This window comes from Falco cherrug, chromosome 6 (genome assembly GCF_023634085.1).
Source record: "Falco cherrug isolate bFalChe1 chromosome 6, bFalChe1.pri, whole genome shotgun sequence".
Classification (NCBI taxonomy): Eukaryota; Metazoa; Chordata; class Aves; order Falconiformes; family Falconidae; genus Falco; species Falco cherrug.
Genome location: NC_073702.1, coordinates 82,763,138 through 82,777,729, shown reverse-complemented (window position 1 = coordinate 82,777,729; position 14,592 = coordinate 82,763,138). Strand labels below are relative to the sequence as shown.

The following is a 14,592-nucleotide window of genomic DNA, read 5'->3' as shown; positions in this document are numbered from 1 at the left end:
GGATGTTTACCCCATCGTGGTCATTTGTGCTCTTACAGGCTTTTCTTAAAACAACTATTAATGATGTCTGCTGTCAATCAAAAAGGATCTGCACAGAACTGCTGCTGACCTCTTCAGTCAAGGCAAGAATACACAAGTGGGCTGTTGGCATCAGCCAGCTACATTCATCCTGCAACCCAGGGGGAGGTGCTGGGCTGTGGACCGCTAACGCCTCGATGCAGAAACGGTCCTCCGGTCAGAATCACTGTGCCACCTTGGAGATACTGGTAAGGTAATAAGCAAAACAAGGCAAAATACAGACCTAAAAGGAATCATAGCTACTTAGCCACGCTTGGAGAAAAAAGCAGAGTTCACAAATGTATTTATTTATGCTTTTTTATACATTAAATCTGGTAGTTCATCTTAAACAGTCATTGTTGAAAGTGTTTCACTCTTTTAGCAGCAGTTAAGATAAATAGGAACGTCCCTTAGGCATGTATTGACAGCCAGTAGCAACTTTTTTTTTTTTAAGTATAAAAATTAAGACTGACATTTGTACAGAAAACTGATTGAATAGGAACAGTCGGTCTCTGATAGATACTACTTCAATACAAGACTGAAAAAGGATTCATTCTCTATTCAACTGACGACTTGCACCCCTGCCTGGAGTACTTGGGTTCCTTTTAGAAAAAATGAAAACCACCACCATCTGCTCAGGTTAGGAGCCATTTCAGAGCAACCAAGCTTCCAAAAGTTCACACTTGTTTCACTTTGGAAAACTGAAAGCTAGGAGCGGTGCTGTATGTTTCATTCAAGCCACTTACAAGCAGGAGGTGACAGCCGTGAGTGTCAGAGAAGGTACTACTGCAGCAGCAGGCTAAGAAGTAAGATCACATTCCTCCTTGCCTTTTGCTGTAACTAATGAGTCAACAGTTTGCTTCATCCATCCTCAGTAAAAAGCTTACAGTTGCTAATATAAACTAAATAGAAGAGTATATTTCATAACTATTTAAAATGAATTACCCAGGGCCCTTTTCAGGCCGATAACCGTATCTTTGGATCCTATTTCAGTCTCCTTTCTACTTCACAATATTGAATGTACGCTATCAAGGAAAGCCGAGTAGTAGTTTAACTTAAACATACTGAGTGCAATTGTTAGACACAGTACAATGCAGCATTTTCATATTGCTAGGTTCAGTAATATGGGAGATTTATCTGAGCAAACGCTTATTTAGGTTGCCAGGATACTGTAAAGTAGAGGAGGGTTGAATCTCGCAGCTACAGGTCTGGTGAGCGCCCAGCTCCGAGAGGCAGACACAAGCCTAGATAGGTAAAAGGCAGGCTCAGCACCTCTTTGTACCTGACAAGGAGGCCCTCTCATTAGAAAAGGTTTAATTCCTTTAGTACTAATTGAAAAGAACTACCAGCTCCTCACATCTAACAACTTCATATCTCCCGCGATTTCCACTTCATTTATCTTTTCAAGTTGTTTAAAACGATGCTTGTACTCCAGCGTGTGAACACCATTAACAGCAACTTTGAACTGGTGGGCATCACAGAAAATGATCAGCTGAAAATCAAGAAGAGCAACAGTTCAGTTTTAAGCTCAGGTAAGACATGAAAAACCACCTGGTGATTAGGCCTAGACTTGGGCAAGCCCTGCTCCTATTACAATGACCATTTCAGGCAAAAGAAACTTTTTCGAAAGTGGAACTTCAACAAAAATCATAGAATTACTCAAGTTGGAAAGGACCCATAAAGATCATCAAGTCCAACTCAATTAAAATTTGTTTTGAGCATAATTCTTGCAACTATTTAAAAGCTCATTAAAACCAAGTCAAATCTCTGCTCCCTACGGTCCCACTTAGGATAATATTCTTGAGACACTGAAATGTAGGAATGGCGGTTTTATTTAAATCTGTGTTAGTGACATGACCTTTAAGCACCACTGCTAACGCTTTTGGCAGAACTTCCAGTTCGATGCTATGCTGTAGATAAGTCTTACCTCAAAGTACATCCCTGGACTGAAAGGAAAGGTGGCGACTTCCTTTTCTTCTTCCCCCCAGCTGTCATGAAGATAGGAGTTTCTTACAAAAACTTTATTTTTCATTCGGGGATTCAGATGCAATGCGATGTCCTTCGAGCCACTTGATTTCAGATTTATCACAAAGCTGGAAGATATTTTTTTTAAAGTTTACCAAGGGTTTATAAACACGGTGCAGCAGTCCGTGCTATTTACCGAGGCCTTTGCCAATACCTAGAACTGTCCTGGAGCCAGGGCCGTGGTTCACCTGAAGAACCAAGCAGGCAGTTAGCGCGCGTTTGCGTCCTTCACACAGAAACCTTTGCTGGAGGCAGCAGACGTAGGACGCGACCCTGCTACATCGCTCACAGCTTTCTGTTCACGTCTCGGCGAGGAGGTAGCCAGCCAAGTCAGCCACGTGCTGCTCCTCTGCAGCACCAGGAAGCAGCATTTTCACGGAAACACGGTGCTGCTTGCTCACTGTCTTTTACCTCCGAGAGCTGTGTTTTACCTGAAGACATTATATTCTTTCTGCTAACAAACAGATTAGACTAAGGAAAACTTTGAGGAGTCTCTCTGTGTCTAATATTGGTGGGACACCACGCATACAAAATGGTACTTTATAGGCAGCGCAGCTCTGCCCAGGCAGAAGGAACACTCTGCCATCTCAGACGTGTTCACAACACAGGCTTCCCAAAGGGGAGCTGTGGAGAAGAGCGATCGGAGCAAAGCCATCCAAATTCAAATGAACACTTCAACCTGTGGCAAAGACCTCACTGCATTTGAAGAAGAAATATTCCTCCCCCAAATCAGAGCCAGCTGTCAGGTTATTGCTCTCCTTTGAGAAGCCTAGAACTGCTCAGTCCAGATAGGAAATGGAGCAACGGCCTCACTTCCAAGCTGTGGAGTCCTCTTTTTCACTGAGAAAAAGGAGCATCCACAACTGTGAACTGAGTGAAAGACATTAAATAACTTACAACTACAAAAATCTATACGTTTAGAAGTACAAACACAAAAAGCAGACAACACACAATGCTTTAACAACCAAAAGCTTCTTCATGCTTATAAGCAGTACATCCAGCACTTGAGATGTGCTAATAAGCTTTTCAAGCCAAGAAAAGGATATCAAATGCTATTCTCTAAGTATTAATTATCCTGTCGAATTTCAAGTCCATTCAAACCTTGTCGACGAGATTTCTAGACCTTGGGTTCCCACATTAATACAAACTCGGAGTGCTGTTCAGCTGCAGGAGTGCAATGCATACACACGTGCTTCTCATCATTTGCACTAACTGCTTCATTTCTAGGCATGTTTCTGCAGAGCCCAAACCCTTCGAGCAAAGGGCATGCTGAAGCACAAACATTTCCTCCGCTCCATTTTGACTATCTTGCGCTCCCCCCTTCCCCTTTAAATCATGTTGGGCAAATGTCTTCTTTGCAACCTATTGTTCCTAATTTGCTACCAAAATTATAGCTCATACTCCCCTACCAGCTTTCACCACTCAGTTGTCAGGCACTTTCGTGCTTACACAGTCTCCAAGGAGGCCATCCAAGAACGATTCAGAGAAATGTTGTAACATGCAGATTTGTGCACACTAGCAACTCATCTCACTCCTTTTCTATCTACTTCTGCCAGTTCCCTTACTCTTGGATCTCTTTAGAATAAAAGCTGTCTTCGTACAGCATGTGTGCTCACATGCCTTGCACAGCGGAAACCCCGAGCAGACAGTCTCATGAACAACGCAGATTTAGCAGGTAAGACACTCAGGTTTCTACCTTTGCTTTTTACAATGGAGCTGCTCTTTTAAGTCTCTCTCTGAAGCAGGATCCTGCAGGTCCCCAAGAAAACTGCACTGTAGTTTCACATGATTCCAGATGCAAAGTTGCAAGTAAGGATATACTGAGCCAATGGAAAAGCCTACTCATTCGCAAGAGTAGCTGAGTTAAATAGTAGTAAAATGCCGTAACACTTACCTCTTTGGGTTTTTATTCACTTCTCCTTTAATGGCAACTGTGCATCCCGGACGAAGCGCAGTATCAAGTTTCCCAACGTAAGGAACTCCCTGGAAGTACATCACCAGTAAAGATTTTGACTGTGACTTACTTGTTTCAACATACAAGCTGAGCTTTGCCATGACAGGAAGAAATCTGGCCCACAATTGCAAATCTGCACTTCTAGCTGAAGTTATTCCTACCAACGTGTTCTGGCATAGTAATATTATAGTGGAAAAGTTACACAGAGATAAACATATCAAATTGCTGGGGTTTGTCTTTGGAATACCACCTTGATTAATAAAATAAACATTATTTACAACTACTTCTGCCACCACTAATGGTGGAAGGTGCAGGAGAAGGAAAAAAAGAAAACAAAACAAGCACAAAACTCTCTGCAGTAATTCAAACCTGTGACACCCTGACCTCTCCTCTCTGAAAGCTTCAGTTATGCTTTAGAGAGTAAGACTCATGCTAGTGTGAGAAGTAGGGTCATTGAGACTCTGTCCTGCCACCAGTTCATAATGAGAGATAGTGCAAGTATTTTATTTGCCTTTTTTTTGTTTTCATTGTGTTAGAAGTTCCGTTCATTTGTTGAAGTCCACCACTTGACAGTGACAATACTGCACATTATGTGGTTTTGAAAAGAAGACTGAAGGCAGCAGGCTGTCAAGCGACAAGGCAACTAAAATCATGGCACTCACAGCGACTTCGCCTTCTCCACAATTTCTACTTGTATATATTCCTGGCTTCCAACCCCTTTCCAGTGTGAGCATGGGACTTACTCCAGTCCAGATACTGTTCACCTGTACAGCCCTTTGCAAAAAGATAAGCACTCTATCTATGCTACATGCTAGCTGGGTGCAAGTTCCAACCCTAAGGTGTGATGCTCGCAGCAGCCACGTGATGTGCACACAGGGTAAGCATGGATCTGTCAGCAAGAGGAAGACGTAGCCAGACAGGTTCTGAGATACACACGTTAACATAAGGCCACTTGGCATAGACTGCAGAATACTTCTGTTTCGCAGGCGGAGAAAACTAAGCATGCTTGTTCAGAAAATGTTTTTAGTGTCATTTGGTATATCAGGTACCTCCCTTTTTATTTCTCTGTTTATGGCTGTGGATGCTGTGTTTATCTTTCGGGTTTTCTACATGATTTAACAAATAGGCTCACATTTACTAGCAGCAGAAAAGAGGACTACTCTCTACAAAACCTCACTGATGATCAACCCAGAAGATTCTAAGTTTCCTTGTTCTACATGTGTTTCTTCATGAATGACTGAGATGGTTTTATTTCCCCCCCCCTTTTTTTTTTTTTCACTCTTCACATTTGCCACAAGTCTACACAAGACACTTACGAATTGTGAACCATCTGGCATTTCCCCCTACAAGAGAAAACAAACAACATTAACTAGCTTATCAGGCAACAGGGAGATTCATTCAACCTTTTACAACCATACATACATTTTCTGTGTTTATCTTTGTTACTCCTAGAGATGATGGCTGAGAGCCTTGTAAAGACTGCAGAAAGAGAAATTTAGATGTCACTGCATACATCATAGAACTTTTAACATAAAGTTGGTTTAGAACTGTAAAGGATTTCTTCTGCTTTGAAGAGTGAACTGTTAACGTGGAACTTGAGGGCTACGGTAAAGAAAAGATAGCCAAACCCCTGCAAACCAGGGAGAAGTCCTGAAGCCAAATTAAGATTTCTAAAGACCATCTCATTCAGTTTGAAACTTTATTTAACAGTCATAGCACTGTTAACCCCTTAGAATCTGTACCCACTGAGCTTTCCTCACTGGGGCAGGAATACCAGGCCAGGTCCACGCAAGGGGCCTTGAGATTCTAAGCAGCCTCCTACATCCCTGCCCCTTCGCATGGGAAGGACAGCTGAGCAACACGGCCGTGCAGAGATACAGTTCCAGCCTAGGCCTGGCAGCTTGTTTCTTTCAATACAAGCCTCCATTTTCCTCCTCAGAAGAGTATATTAGAAGCAAAGACAGAAAGGAAACAATCACCTTTCTCCTTCCTTTCTTCCCCAAAAGGATACAGCATGAGCAACCACAGATTAAAGCAACTCTGTTTCATTTTGTGACTGGGACAGAAACCAACCTACAGCACCTGCTTGCCCCCAGGCTCTTCTCCGAGCCGGTCCTCTAGGACCAGGACTGAGACAGCTTTGCAGTAATGTCATTCTGGCAACATGCCCAAGGCCAAGTGACGAGGCCCACAGATGTCTGTACATGGACTTTGCAAATGATCGATGAATAGACGTATCTATCATGTTCAGACTCCTTTTCCATTCTGGCCCAAATCTCCACCTTCTATCAGCACGATTATTAGCCTGCTGACCCGAGTTAGACCTGACATTTTGGCAGCAAGAGATCCAAGCTTTGCCCACAGCGTAATGAGGATGGGGCAGAAGAGACCCAGAATATTACACAGGAGTAGGTAGGCTGCTCTAGTGAGTGGCAGGAAGAAAGGGAAAAGGCATTCACCTTCTGTACCTCCCTGAAATTTATCACCATCTTTTTCTGTTCTACAGGTCTCACACTTCCAGAGCAGAAGGATCTCTGCTTCTGCACGGGGGAAAGTGTTCGACTCCTCCCTGTTAGTTTACTTTCTCTAGCAGAGCTGGCAGCTGAAAGGAAGCACAGCACTGCCTTCACTTTAAATTCACTGCAGTTTGGTCCAAGCCACAAAGTCTTTGGAGAAGGACACTCCTTCTCACCCCCCAGAAATAAACGTACACTCCTCTCATCCCTTCATTCAGCAATTCAGTCATTTTAGCAGGAAAACCAGGGTTACGTACACAGGCAGTTCCAGCTGTGGCTGAACTCGGCATCTGGAAGCCAAGCAACAAGTTACAGCTATGGCTGAACTTGTCACTTAAAAGCACTAAATACTGTGAGTTCATTTTGGTGCTCCTGCAATACCTGAAAAGTCTAATCCACTCCTAGACCCAGTATCAAATCAGTTCTTACACCATCTGCCCTGTTAACTTTGAAAGCTGTAAACTTTGCCACCCTTTTGCCCCTAACCTCAAGGCTAAAACGGGAAGACAGAGATCCTTACATAAGACTCACATGTTGAAATGTGGGGGGAAAAAAAAGTCTTGGTAGCGATGTCAGACTGTGTAGCTGCTTTTCCTTACTTCCTTTTCACCACAAATCCTACTCTGTAGTTTAGCAAGACAGAGAAAAGGAATCAAACAATTTGTCTATATAACTTACATTAGAAACAAAATCTATAGTTTTGATCTGCACTTTGCCATATATTCCAAGAGTATCTATTCTTTCAAGGCTAATTCTGTGGTTGTAGAGCAGCAAGTGCTTCTTGTTTACAGTCACCTAAGGAGACAGAAAACAAAACAGGAAAACTGTATTAAATGTACATCACACCAGCCATGTGTCAGCCATATACATGTATCTCTGTCTACTGGTCTGGTACAGAAGCATGGAACATCCTAGAAATCTCAGAGCAACCAAGTTCAGCTGATCCACAATTCAGTCTTTCTTTCCATCACAGTGTAGGCGAATAAATCTCCTTCACAAAAATTTGCATTTCAAAACCCTTTTGTTTCTACACCTGATCATTTACCAATGTGGTGTTACCAATCTACTAGAATCTCTTATTTCAGTCTAACAGAGCAGGACAAACACACCTCACGCGCTCAGCTTTATCCTAAGGTTAGCCCTGCTCACGTACGAAGGAACTGGGTGGAGTAGCCGCTAGCCACAGCAGGAAGTTACCTGCCTACTCACCCAACTTACGAGGAAGGCAATATCAACTTCAAGGTCTGATTTACTTAGCACCTCTTTAAAAGAAAAACTCCTAAACTTTTCTGCAGTTAGACTATACCTAGGTAACAGAAACCAAGGCTTCCAACTATTTATTGTAAGTATACAAAATACCTCTCTTGTTGGCCTGACAACTGGCTATGGCTGAAGAATCAACCCAGACTCACCTGGAATTTATCCTTTAAAATCATGATGACAATCTCAAACGGCTTCCCTTTTTGAAAGGGCATCTCGTAAGTGATCTCTTCCCAGCCCCATTTTTCGCTCTCCAGTGTGTTGCAAACAATGCAGCCAGACCTTTTGAAGCGGGGGTTGAAATGAAATGCCACATCGGCTCGAGGCTTTACACTGCTGCCACACTGTAAGTCCACCTGGAACCTAATCATAAAAGTAAGACAAACCACACTCAGCTCAGTCTGTCAAGGAGTCACCTCAATTAGCGGAGTCTGCTACATTTGTGTTTTACTGTGGATCCTCAGAACAGGCAGACACAATTAATATTCCTGGAGAAGGAGAAAAAAACTCAAAATGTATTTGCCCACTCCTACACATTTGTGAAAGGTTCTCCCATGATTAATTGCAATGAATTTAAATATTTATGATTTATTTAATGGTCATCATATCACGCAAGCTGCTCATATACTGTGTTACCTTGTAGTATAGTCTGTTTTAGCTTTGTAATTATATTGTTTGTTTCAGTGTAATCACGAAGAGGTTGCTAATCAACCCTGGTTATGTAATTTTATGCCAAGAGGAAAAGAGTAGTTTAAAACTTAAGGTCACTGAGGAGAACATTGTACAGGCAACTAACGAAACAAACTTAAACTCTCCTTGGGCTCTCCATATAAGGGAACTAAATTAAGGTTCAGTGATCGGTCAGCTGTAACTACAGGGTCCACAATTGTTTGAGACCCCTTAGAAGACTCAGAGATACCTGTAAGGAGCATGTGCAATGCTTAATTATCATAGTACCACCTGTTAAATTAATACATATGATTCTTCTGAGAAATGTAATGCATAATGCTAAGTGTGGCCTGTGTAATTGTGTTTGAAACGCGGCATACACCTTAGGCGAAACGATCCCCCGTGCATCCAGCACTGCAGTAAAGAATGCCTGCTTCCCAATGCTACATTGGTGTTAAGAGGCTTTCTTATTCCTGATTTCGGTGACAACTGTGCCCACCACCTACCCCCCTATCACCTTCTGTAGAATAACCAGAAGAACCTTGGGCAAAGTCAGGGAACAGAACCCCCGTACCCAGCACGTGTACCAGTTCACCCCTCCTTAGCCCAGTTTAAGTTCATTCCTTCACACAACACATTCAGCTATCAGTACTGTTAGTCTCAGATAACCTCTTGAGGCAGGTTATATGCTATGACAGGGGGAAAAATGGCCAAAGCAGGCAAACAGAAGAGAGAATCAGTAGGAAGCAAAAAAATCACTTCATTCTCCACTTCTCGTCACAAAGTTTTCATTGACTAATTAACACTGTACTCACTCTGACACTATCACAAGGGTTTAGATCAAGCCTTTGTGTGCCACTATAAAGGACCCCTGGAAACATTTTATGCATTACATTGTTGTTCACACGGTCACACTGCAGAAAGTGACACCATAGCCACTACCTGTCTGCATCATCAGGAACAGTCCCATGTATCACAATCAACTCTCCAGGAGTAAGGCCACCAAGTATGGTCCCAACATATGGAATGATCTAGAAGAGGGAGGGGAAAAGAAAAAAAAGAAAAAAAAAAAAGATTCAAATAACGATTTGTGATGGAGGCAAAAAAGCCCACAATAATTTTAAAAATACTATTCTAATACTTAAATTATATGGCACACATTAAAAGAAACACAGCTAGCATCTCATTTAAGAGAAACAGTAGAAAAGGACTAAATACCCACCACAATGGGAAGGAAAAACCCAGCATCTTTTCACCTGTGAAAACCAAGCTTCTCAGGTCAAACTAAAACTAAAATTTCCAGCCTCCATGATAACATTTTGTTGCCTCACTTTCTAATAGAGTATAAAAAGGATTAATTTCAAATTAGGTCATTGCCAAGGGCTGACTATTATCAGCCCTTTGGAACCATTCACTGAAACAGTGAAATCTTCATAGCCTGCCCTCTTCCATCCCTACTAGGTTCATCTTGTGGTAGCACACAGGTGATAGAGTCACAGAAGGGCTGAGGTTGGAAGGCACCTCTGCTATCTCTGGCCCAATGCCTTGACCAGAGCAAGGTCAGATAGAGCAGGTTGCTCATGGCCTTGCCTGGAGGCTGTCCTGAGGTCATCAGCACAATCTTTCCCAACTCTGCCTCCACATTCTAATCCCAAGTACTCACTCTTATTCCTACTTTAGGCTCTTGACCCCCTAAGCCCTAGTTTACCCCTTTATAGTCTCCAGCCTGGTCTTGCCACCCATCATACTCCTCAGTCCCCTTGCAGCCACCTGATTTTGCTCCACTCTTACTCTCTCCCTCACACATTATTTATTCTAAACATGTCCTAATCCCTCTCCTCACACCTCCTTCCCCACTAAAATCTCCATGTACCAACTTTCATCCTCCCTTTACTTTTGCAGTTCTGTCCTTCCACCTTCTAGTTCATCTCCACACAGCTTGCTTTCCTTCCTCTCCCAGCTGAGTTCTTGTGAAAAAGATTGAAGCTATTCCCCCATCATCCCTACCTCTGTCCTGTTTGCAAGCAGTGAACATACAGGGGGACTGAATAATCAGATTCACTGAGGGCCCAGGTGTGTATCACTGCAAAGCTGCAATAGATAAGGAAGTTGTGCAGATCTCACTACTGTATACACCACGTAGATACTCTACAGAATTTATTATTTTTAAAGAGTTCTAGCACACAATGTTAAAAATATTTTCCTGCAGGCTCAAAGGAACTACCTTTTCAAAGCCACAACAAAAAACACAGCTCCAACCCATCCCTTTAGCTACTGTTCCAGATCATGAGAATATTAAGAGCTCTTCAAAGAAAGTCTCTGGACCCTAAGCTAGGCAAACAACATTCCATCAAATCCACTCTGCAATTGCTGAGAGCTCAAGTCTTCCTTACAAAACAGGATTCATTGTAAGACAAGTTACCAACTATCAAAAAACATTTCAGGTTCAATTGTTCAGACTGAAATTACAAGCGCCACAAAAAAAACAAAAAAACAAAAAAACACAAACCACAAGGGCTGCCAGGCGCCACCCATGTTTACAGAGAATTAGAAGTGAAAAGGCTGCTTATCATATTTTCACTTTTGATCCAAAACAGTCTGCAAAAATGCCAGACATCTGCAGAAACTGTGTAGGAAAAAGGATTACCCCCAAGGCCAACAGAACTTCCTTCCTGTTCTGGAAGTCCTGTGCATTAAGCATCGGGTTTGCTTCCAGCACAATATCTAAACACCATCAGCTCCTAGTGTCACCTGCGACATTCTCCCTGAAACACCTGAGCGATGCAGAGCGCTCTCAGTAACACCCCTCACCGTGCAAAACAGTACGAGTACTAACTATGGACATAAACAGCAAAGTTCAATTGCCCAAGGGAGTTGTTGATATGACAGGGGAGTTACCGGGTTACTGATTGTCTTCTGTGGTCCATCCAAGGACATCATCTTCCCTCCTCCAGTTTTTAAGTTTGTCGGTTCTGTGTGACCACTGCTGGAGCGTACTTAAAGGACTCACTGGTCAGGCAGCACCAAAGGAGGGATCCCTTCAAAAAAACAAAACTTCTAATTAGAAAAAAAACCAAAGTGAAGTGAAACCCTCCAGGTCGTAACTTTAAAAAACACAAGAAATGATGCAAACATCTGTCGGAGAAATCTGCTGTAGTTTTGAAATACAAAAATTAAAGGCTTGCTTAAAGAAATAAGGTGCCACTCTAACAAGGGACAGTGCACACAGGTACACAATGTCATCAGCAGCTTCCTGAGATTATGTATACTGAGACAGAATCCCACCTAAACATCATCATTGTACAGGGGAACGCTGATAACTCAGCGCCCCTCAGCTGGGTCCTAATAGCTCTCCATTAGCAGCTGACCCCTGCCTGCAGACAGGGCAAAGATACACGGTACAAAAGCATATTTCCACGACAACCAACCAACCATTTCTGCTTCCTTTAACACCGCTTGTGCTATCCCCAGATTTCCCAAAGCTGAGAAGCCTTAGGGGCTGAACTTGCTTTTTCTAGTTTTGCTTTACGTAACGTTAAGAGACACTAAGCAAAGACGCAGCAGGGAAGCAAAGGGTGTTTTAGGTTTCTTCCTCCAACACACACAATCCCTAACTCCACAAATAACTACAAGGGTTTGTAAAACTTGCATTAAATGCACGGCATTAATAAGAAATGAAACAACAGCTTGTGAGTATAACCAGCTACACTATAATTTCTCTAGCAAATCTCCTAACGAAGTGACCAAAATTCAAGGCCCAACTGAAACTACTAATTATTTCTTGCACATTCTGGAGAAGTAACTTAAGGTAGCCTGCAAACTGTGTGCTAATGATAGGCAGACCCATTCCACAGAGCCCTGGAGTTTTCTGCAGTGATTCAACAGCAGAGCGGCCCATTGCACTACCTCGTTTATCTTGTGGGAGATTTGGGCCAGAAGGGTATTAATTCTCCTACTTAAGACCAGTGTCTAGGACACAATTTGGAGAACATCAGGTGCCTGCGCTGCCCGTTTCATCTTCTCATAGGACACCACCATCAACTCACAACAGAAACGTGCAAAGGCAGGCAAATCTCATTGTTTTCATTTTCACTAGGACGAAATCAAGACCAAAGCAACCAATCCTGCCTTTAGCACCAGCAAGTCCAACAGCAGAGCCAAAAAATGAAACCCAGACCTACAAGCCCGCATCCAGCAGCCTGCTAACTGAGCTTCCCTGGGTGTGCCAACAGCAATCTCAATCCTGCTGAAAGAGGATGCGGGAACAGAACTGGCTGTTAAAGTCTTGGCAGACCAGGCAGCACTATGGCAAAGTGATGGGTTGAGGGTATTTTTTGGTTATTAGTTTCTTACTGAGAAGGTCACGGGAACAAGGAAAAGCTGCTGTTCAGGCTCAGATTGACAGAACAGGGGATGGGCACGCAACTGCAAGGCTCCCCAGCAACCTTCTGTCATAACCATTACACCAAACCCTAAGTCTCCAAGATTGTAAGTTAAGGGTTCCTGACTCCGCTTTTAGAACAGGAAAAGGCACGCAGGCTTTCCCGTTATCACCCACACAGCAAGGAAACTGAAAACTGAAATAACGAAGCAGGAAAACAGAAAGGTCAACCGCCAGTTACCACGCTGTCCCCAGAGATGCGGCACGGTCTTTCACGAGGGTAACCTCCGCATCGAGCCGCGATTTTACACCCAGGCAAACAGGACTTGTGCGAAGAGAACAAGCGAGGTACTTTCTGGATACCTGCAAGCAATTAAAACACGAAACACCAGCAGCGTCCCCCCGGCTCTAAACCCAGCACGGCAACACCCCAGAAGGACGCGGGACTAGTGTCACCGAGCGCCCTCGGCCACCTCAGCGCGCCCCGAGGAAGCCCCGGCCCCACCGAGCGGCTCCTCCAGCCGGGCCCGCCTCGGCGCAGCCCCCGACGGGCAGCCGCACGCAGCGAGGGTTATGGCTGCTGTTACCAACAGGACGTTCCCCCTCTCGTCTGCGCAACGTACCGTGGCTAGCAGCGCCCGCAGCCCCGCGGGCTCCCGCCCGCCGCCATGGCCCCGCCGCGCGCCGCCGGCCCCGCTCCGCGCCCGGCCCGGCCCCGCCCAGCCACTTCCGGCCGCCCCCGACGTCAGCGCCTGCCCCCGGCCGGGGCGGCCCGGGGGTCTGCGGGCCCGGGGCCTGCGCTGCTTCTCGGCCTGCTCCTGAGCCGTGCCCGGCCCGGGGGCGCCCCTCACCCCCTGAGCCGGTCCGGGGGCACCGCTGGGCTCAGCCTGAGCTGTCACAGGCCCCTGACCCCCTGCTCCGGCAAGTGCCCTGTGGGCTCGGACCTACGAGGGCGAAAGTACCAACTCAGCCGTGAAGTTAACTCAGCACCTCAACGCTACCACAAGCTTCCCCTGCGAACCCACCGCTTCCCCCGTGCTCCGTGTTCCCTCTGTCGGTCCCTTGTTCCAGCCTCACCCCATGTCCTCCAAGCAAGGCACCCGCAACCAGACCGAAACACGGCTTTGGTAGCCAACTGTGTCATGTGTTGCTCCAGGACTGTGGATTCCCTGAAACCTGGAAACCTTACGCTCATCCCCAATCCTACACCTACCACCCGAAGGCTGTGCTGTCACCCTCCTGTTCCCTCACAGGCTTTCTAACCATGGGTTTGACTGTTTCCGTCTAGTAAGCAGATAGCACAATGAGGTCCCGAGTAGTTTTACAGCTCGTGGTGTGTAGCAACAAGCTACTTAGAGAAGCACTGCTTAAAGCTTCCCCTGTCTATATGCTGGATGGGGGAAAGAGGAGCCAGAAATAAAGGTTGCAATAGAAAAGGCCGCCCAAATTAAATTGCCATATCCTATTCAATTACAGGCATTCAGTATTTCTTTGCCTCGCAGGAAGCAGTGTATGTGGCTATCACAAAGTTCGAATGGTGTTCAGCCACTCCCGTCACAAAGATCATTTCAGTATCTTAGCTAGATAATAGCCCGTCTTCTGTCCTGCAATTAACTAGCACAAAAAAACTCCATACCAAATCGTATCTACTTGCTAGAGTTCTGCTCACAGTTGTAGGGTTGCTGCTTTAAAGGGTACACCAGCTTAACTGTGTCAGATCGGAAGGATTC

At 44.7% G+C, this 14,592-nt stretch overlaps 1 protein-coding gene across 3 annotated transcripts; it reads right to left on the bottom strand.

Annotated features, from left to right (window-relative positions):
• Positions 1-344: 344 nt before the first annotated feature.
• Positions 345-13,587, bottom strand: LGALS8 (galectin 8). Of its 3 annotated transcripts, XM_055713834.1 has the most exons (11): positions 13,486-13,552; positions 13,074-13,225; positions 11,380-11,520; positions 9,424-9,512; positions 7,965-8,175; positions 7,231-7,347; positions 5,459-5,515; positions 5,353-5,379; positions 3,977-4,065; positions 1,985-2,150; positions 345-1,549 (listed from the first exon to the last, which is right to left on the bottom strand). In XM_055713834.1, the coding sequence occupies exons 3-11, from the start codon at positions 11,419-11,421 to the stop codon at positions 1,400-1,402; spliced, it is 948 nt and encodes a 315-aa protein (XP_055569809.1). In that variant the 5' UTR covers positions 11,422-11,520; positions 13,074-13,225; positions 13,486-13,552; the 3' UTR covers positions 345-1,399. The 3 variants fall into 3 exon arrangements, with proteins under 3 accessions (XP_055569809.1, XP_055569808.1, XP_055569810.1); XM_055713833.1 differs by lacking the exon at positions 13,074-13,225 and having other exon boundaries at positions 11,380-11,519; positions 13,486-13,587; XM_055713835.1 differs by lacking the exons at positions 5,459-5,515; positions 13,074-13,225 and having other exon boundaries at positions 11,380-11,519; positions 13,486-13,587.
• Between the last annotated feature and the right edge of the window lie 1,005 nt (positions 13,588-14,592).

Excerpts from the sequence above, each read along its gene's own strand:
- LGALS8 (XM_055713833.1), bottom strand. The coding sequence starts at position 11,421 with ATGATGTCCTTGGATGGACCACAGAAGACAATCAGTAACCCG. Across the intron at positions 4,066-5,352 it reads TGCCAGATGGTTCACAATTC|GGAGTTCCTTACGTTGGGAA; the intron begins GTAAGTGTCTTG and ends ATGTACTTCCAG. Across the intron at positions 1,550-1,984 it reads GTCCAGGGATGTACTTTGAG|CTGATCATTTTCTGTGATGC; the intron begins GTAAGACTTATC and ends CTTGATTTTCAG.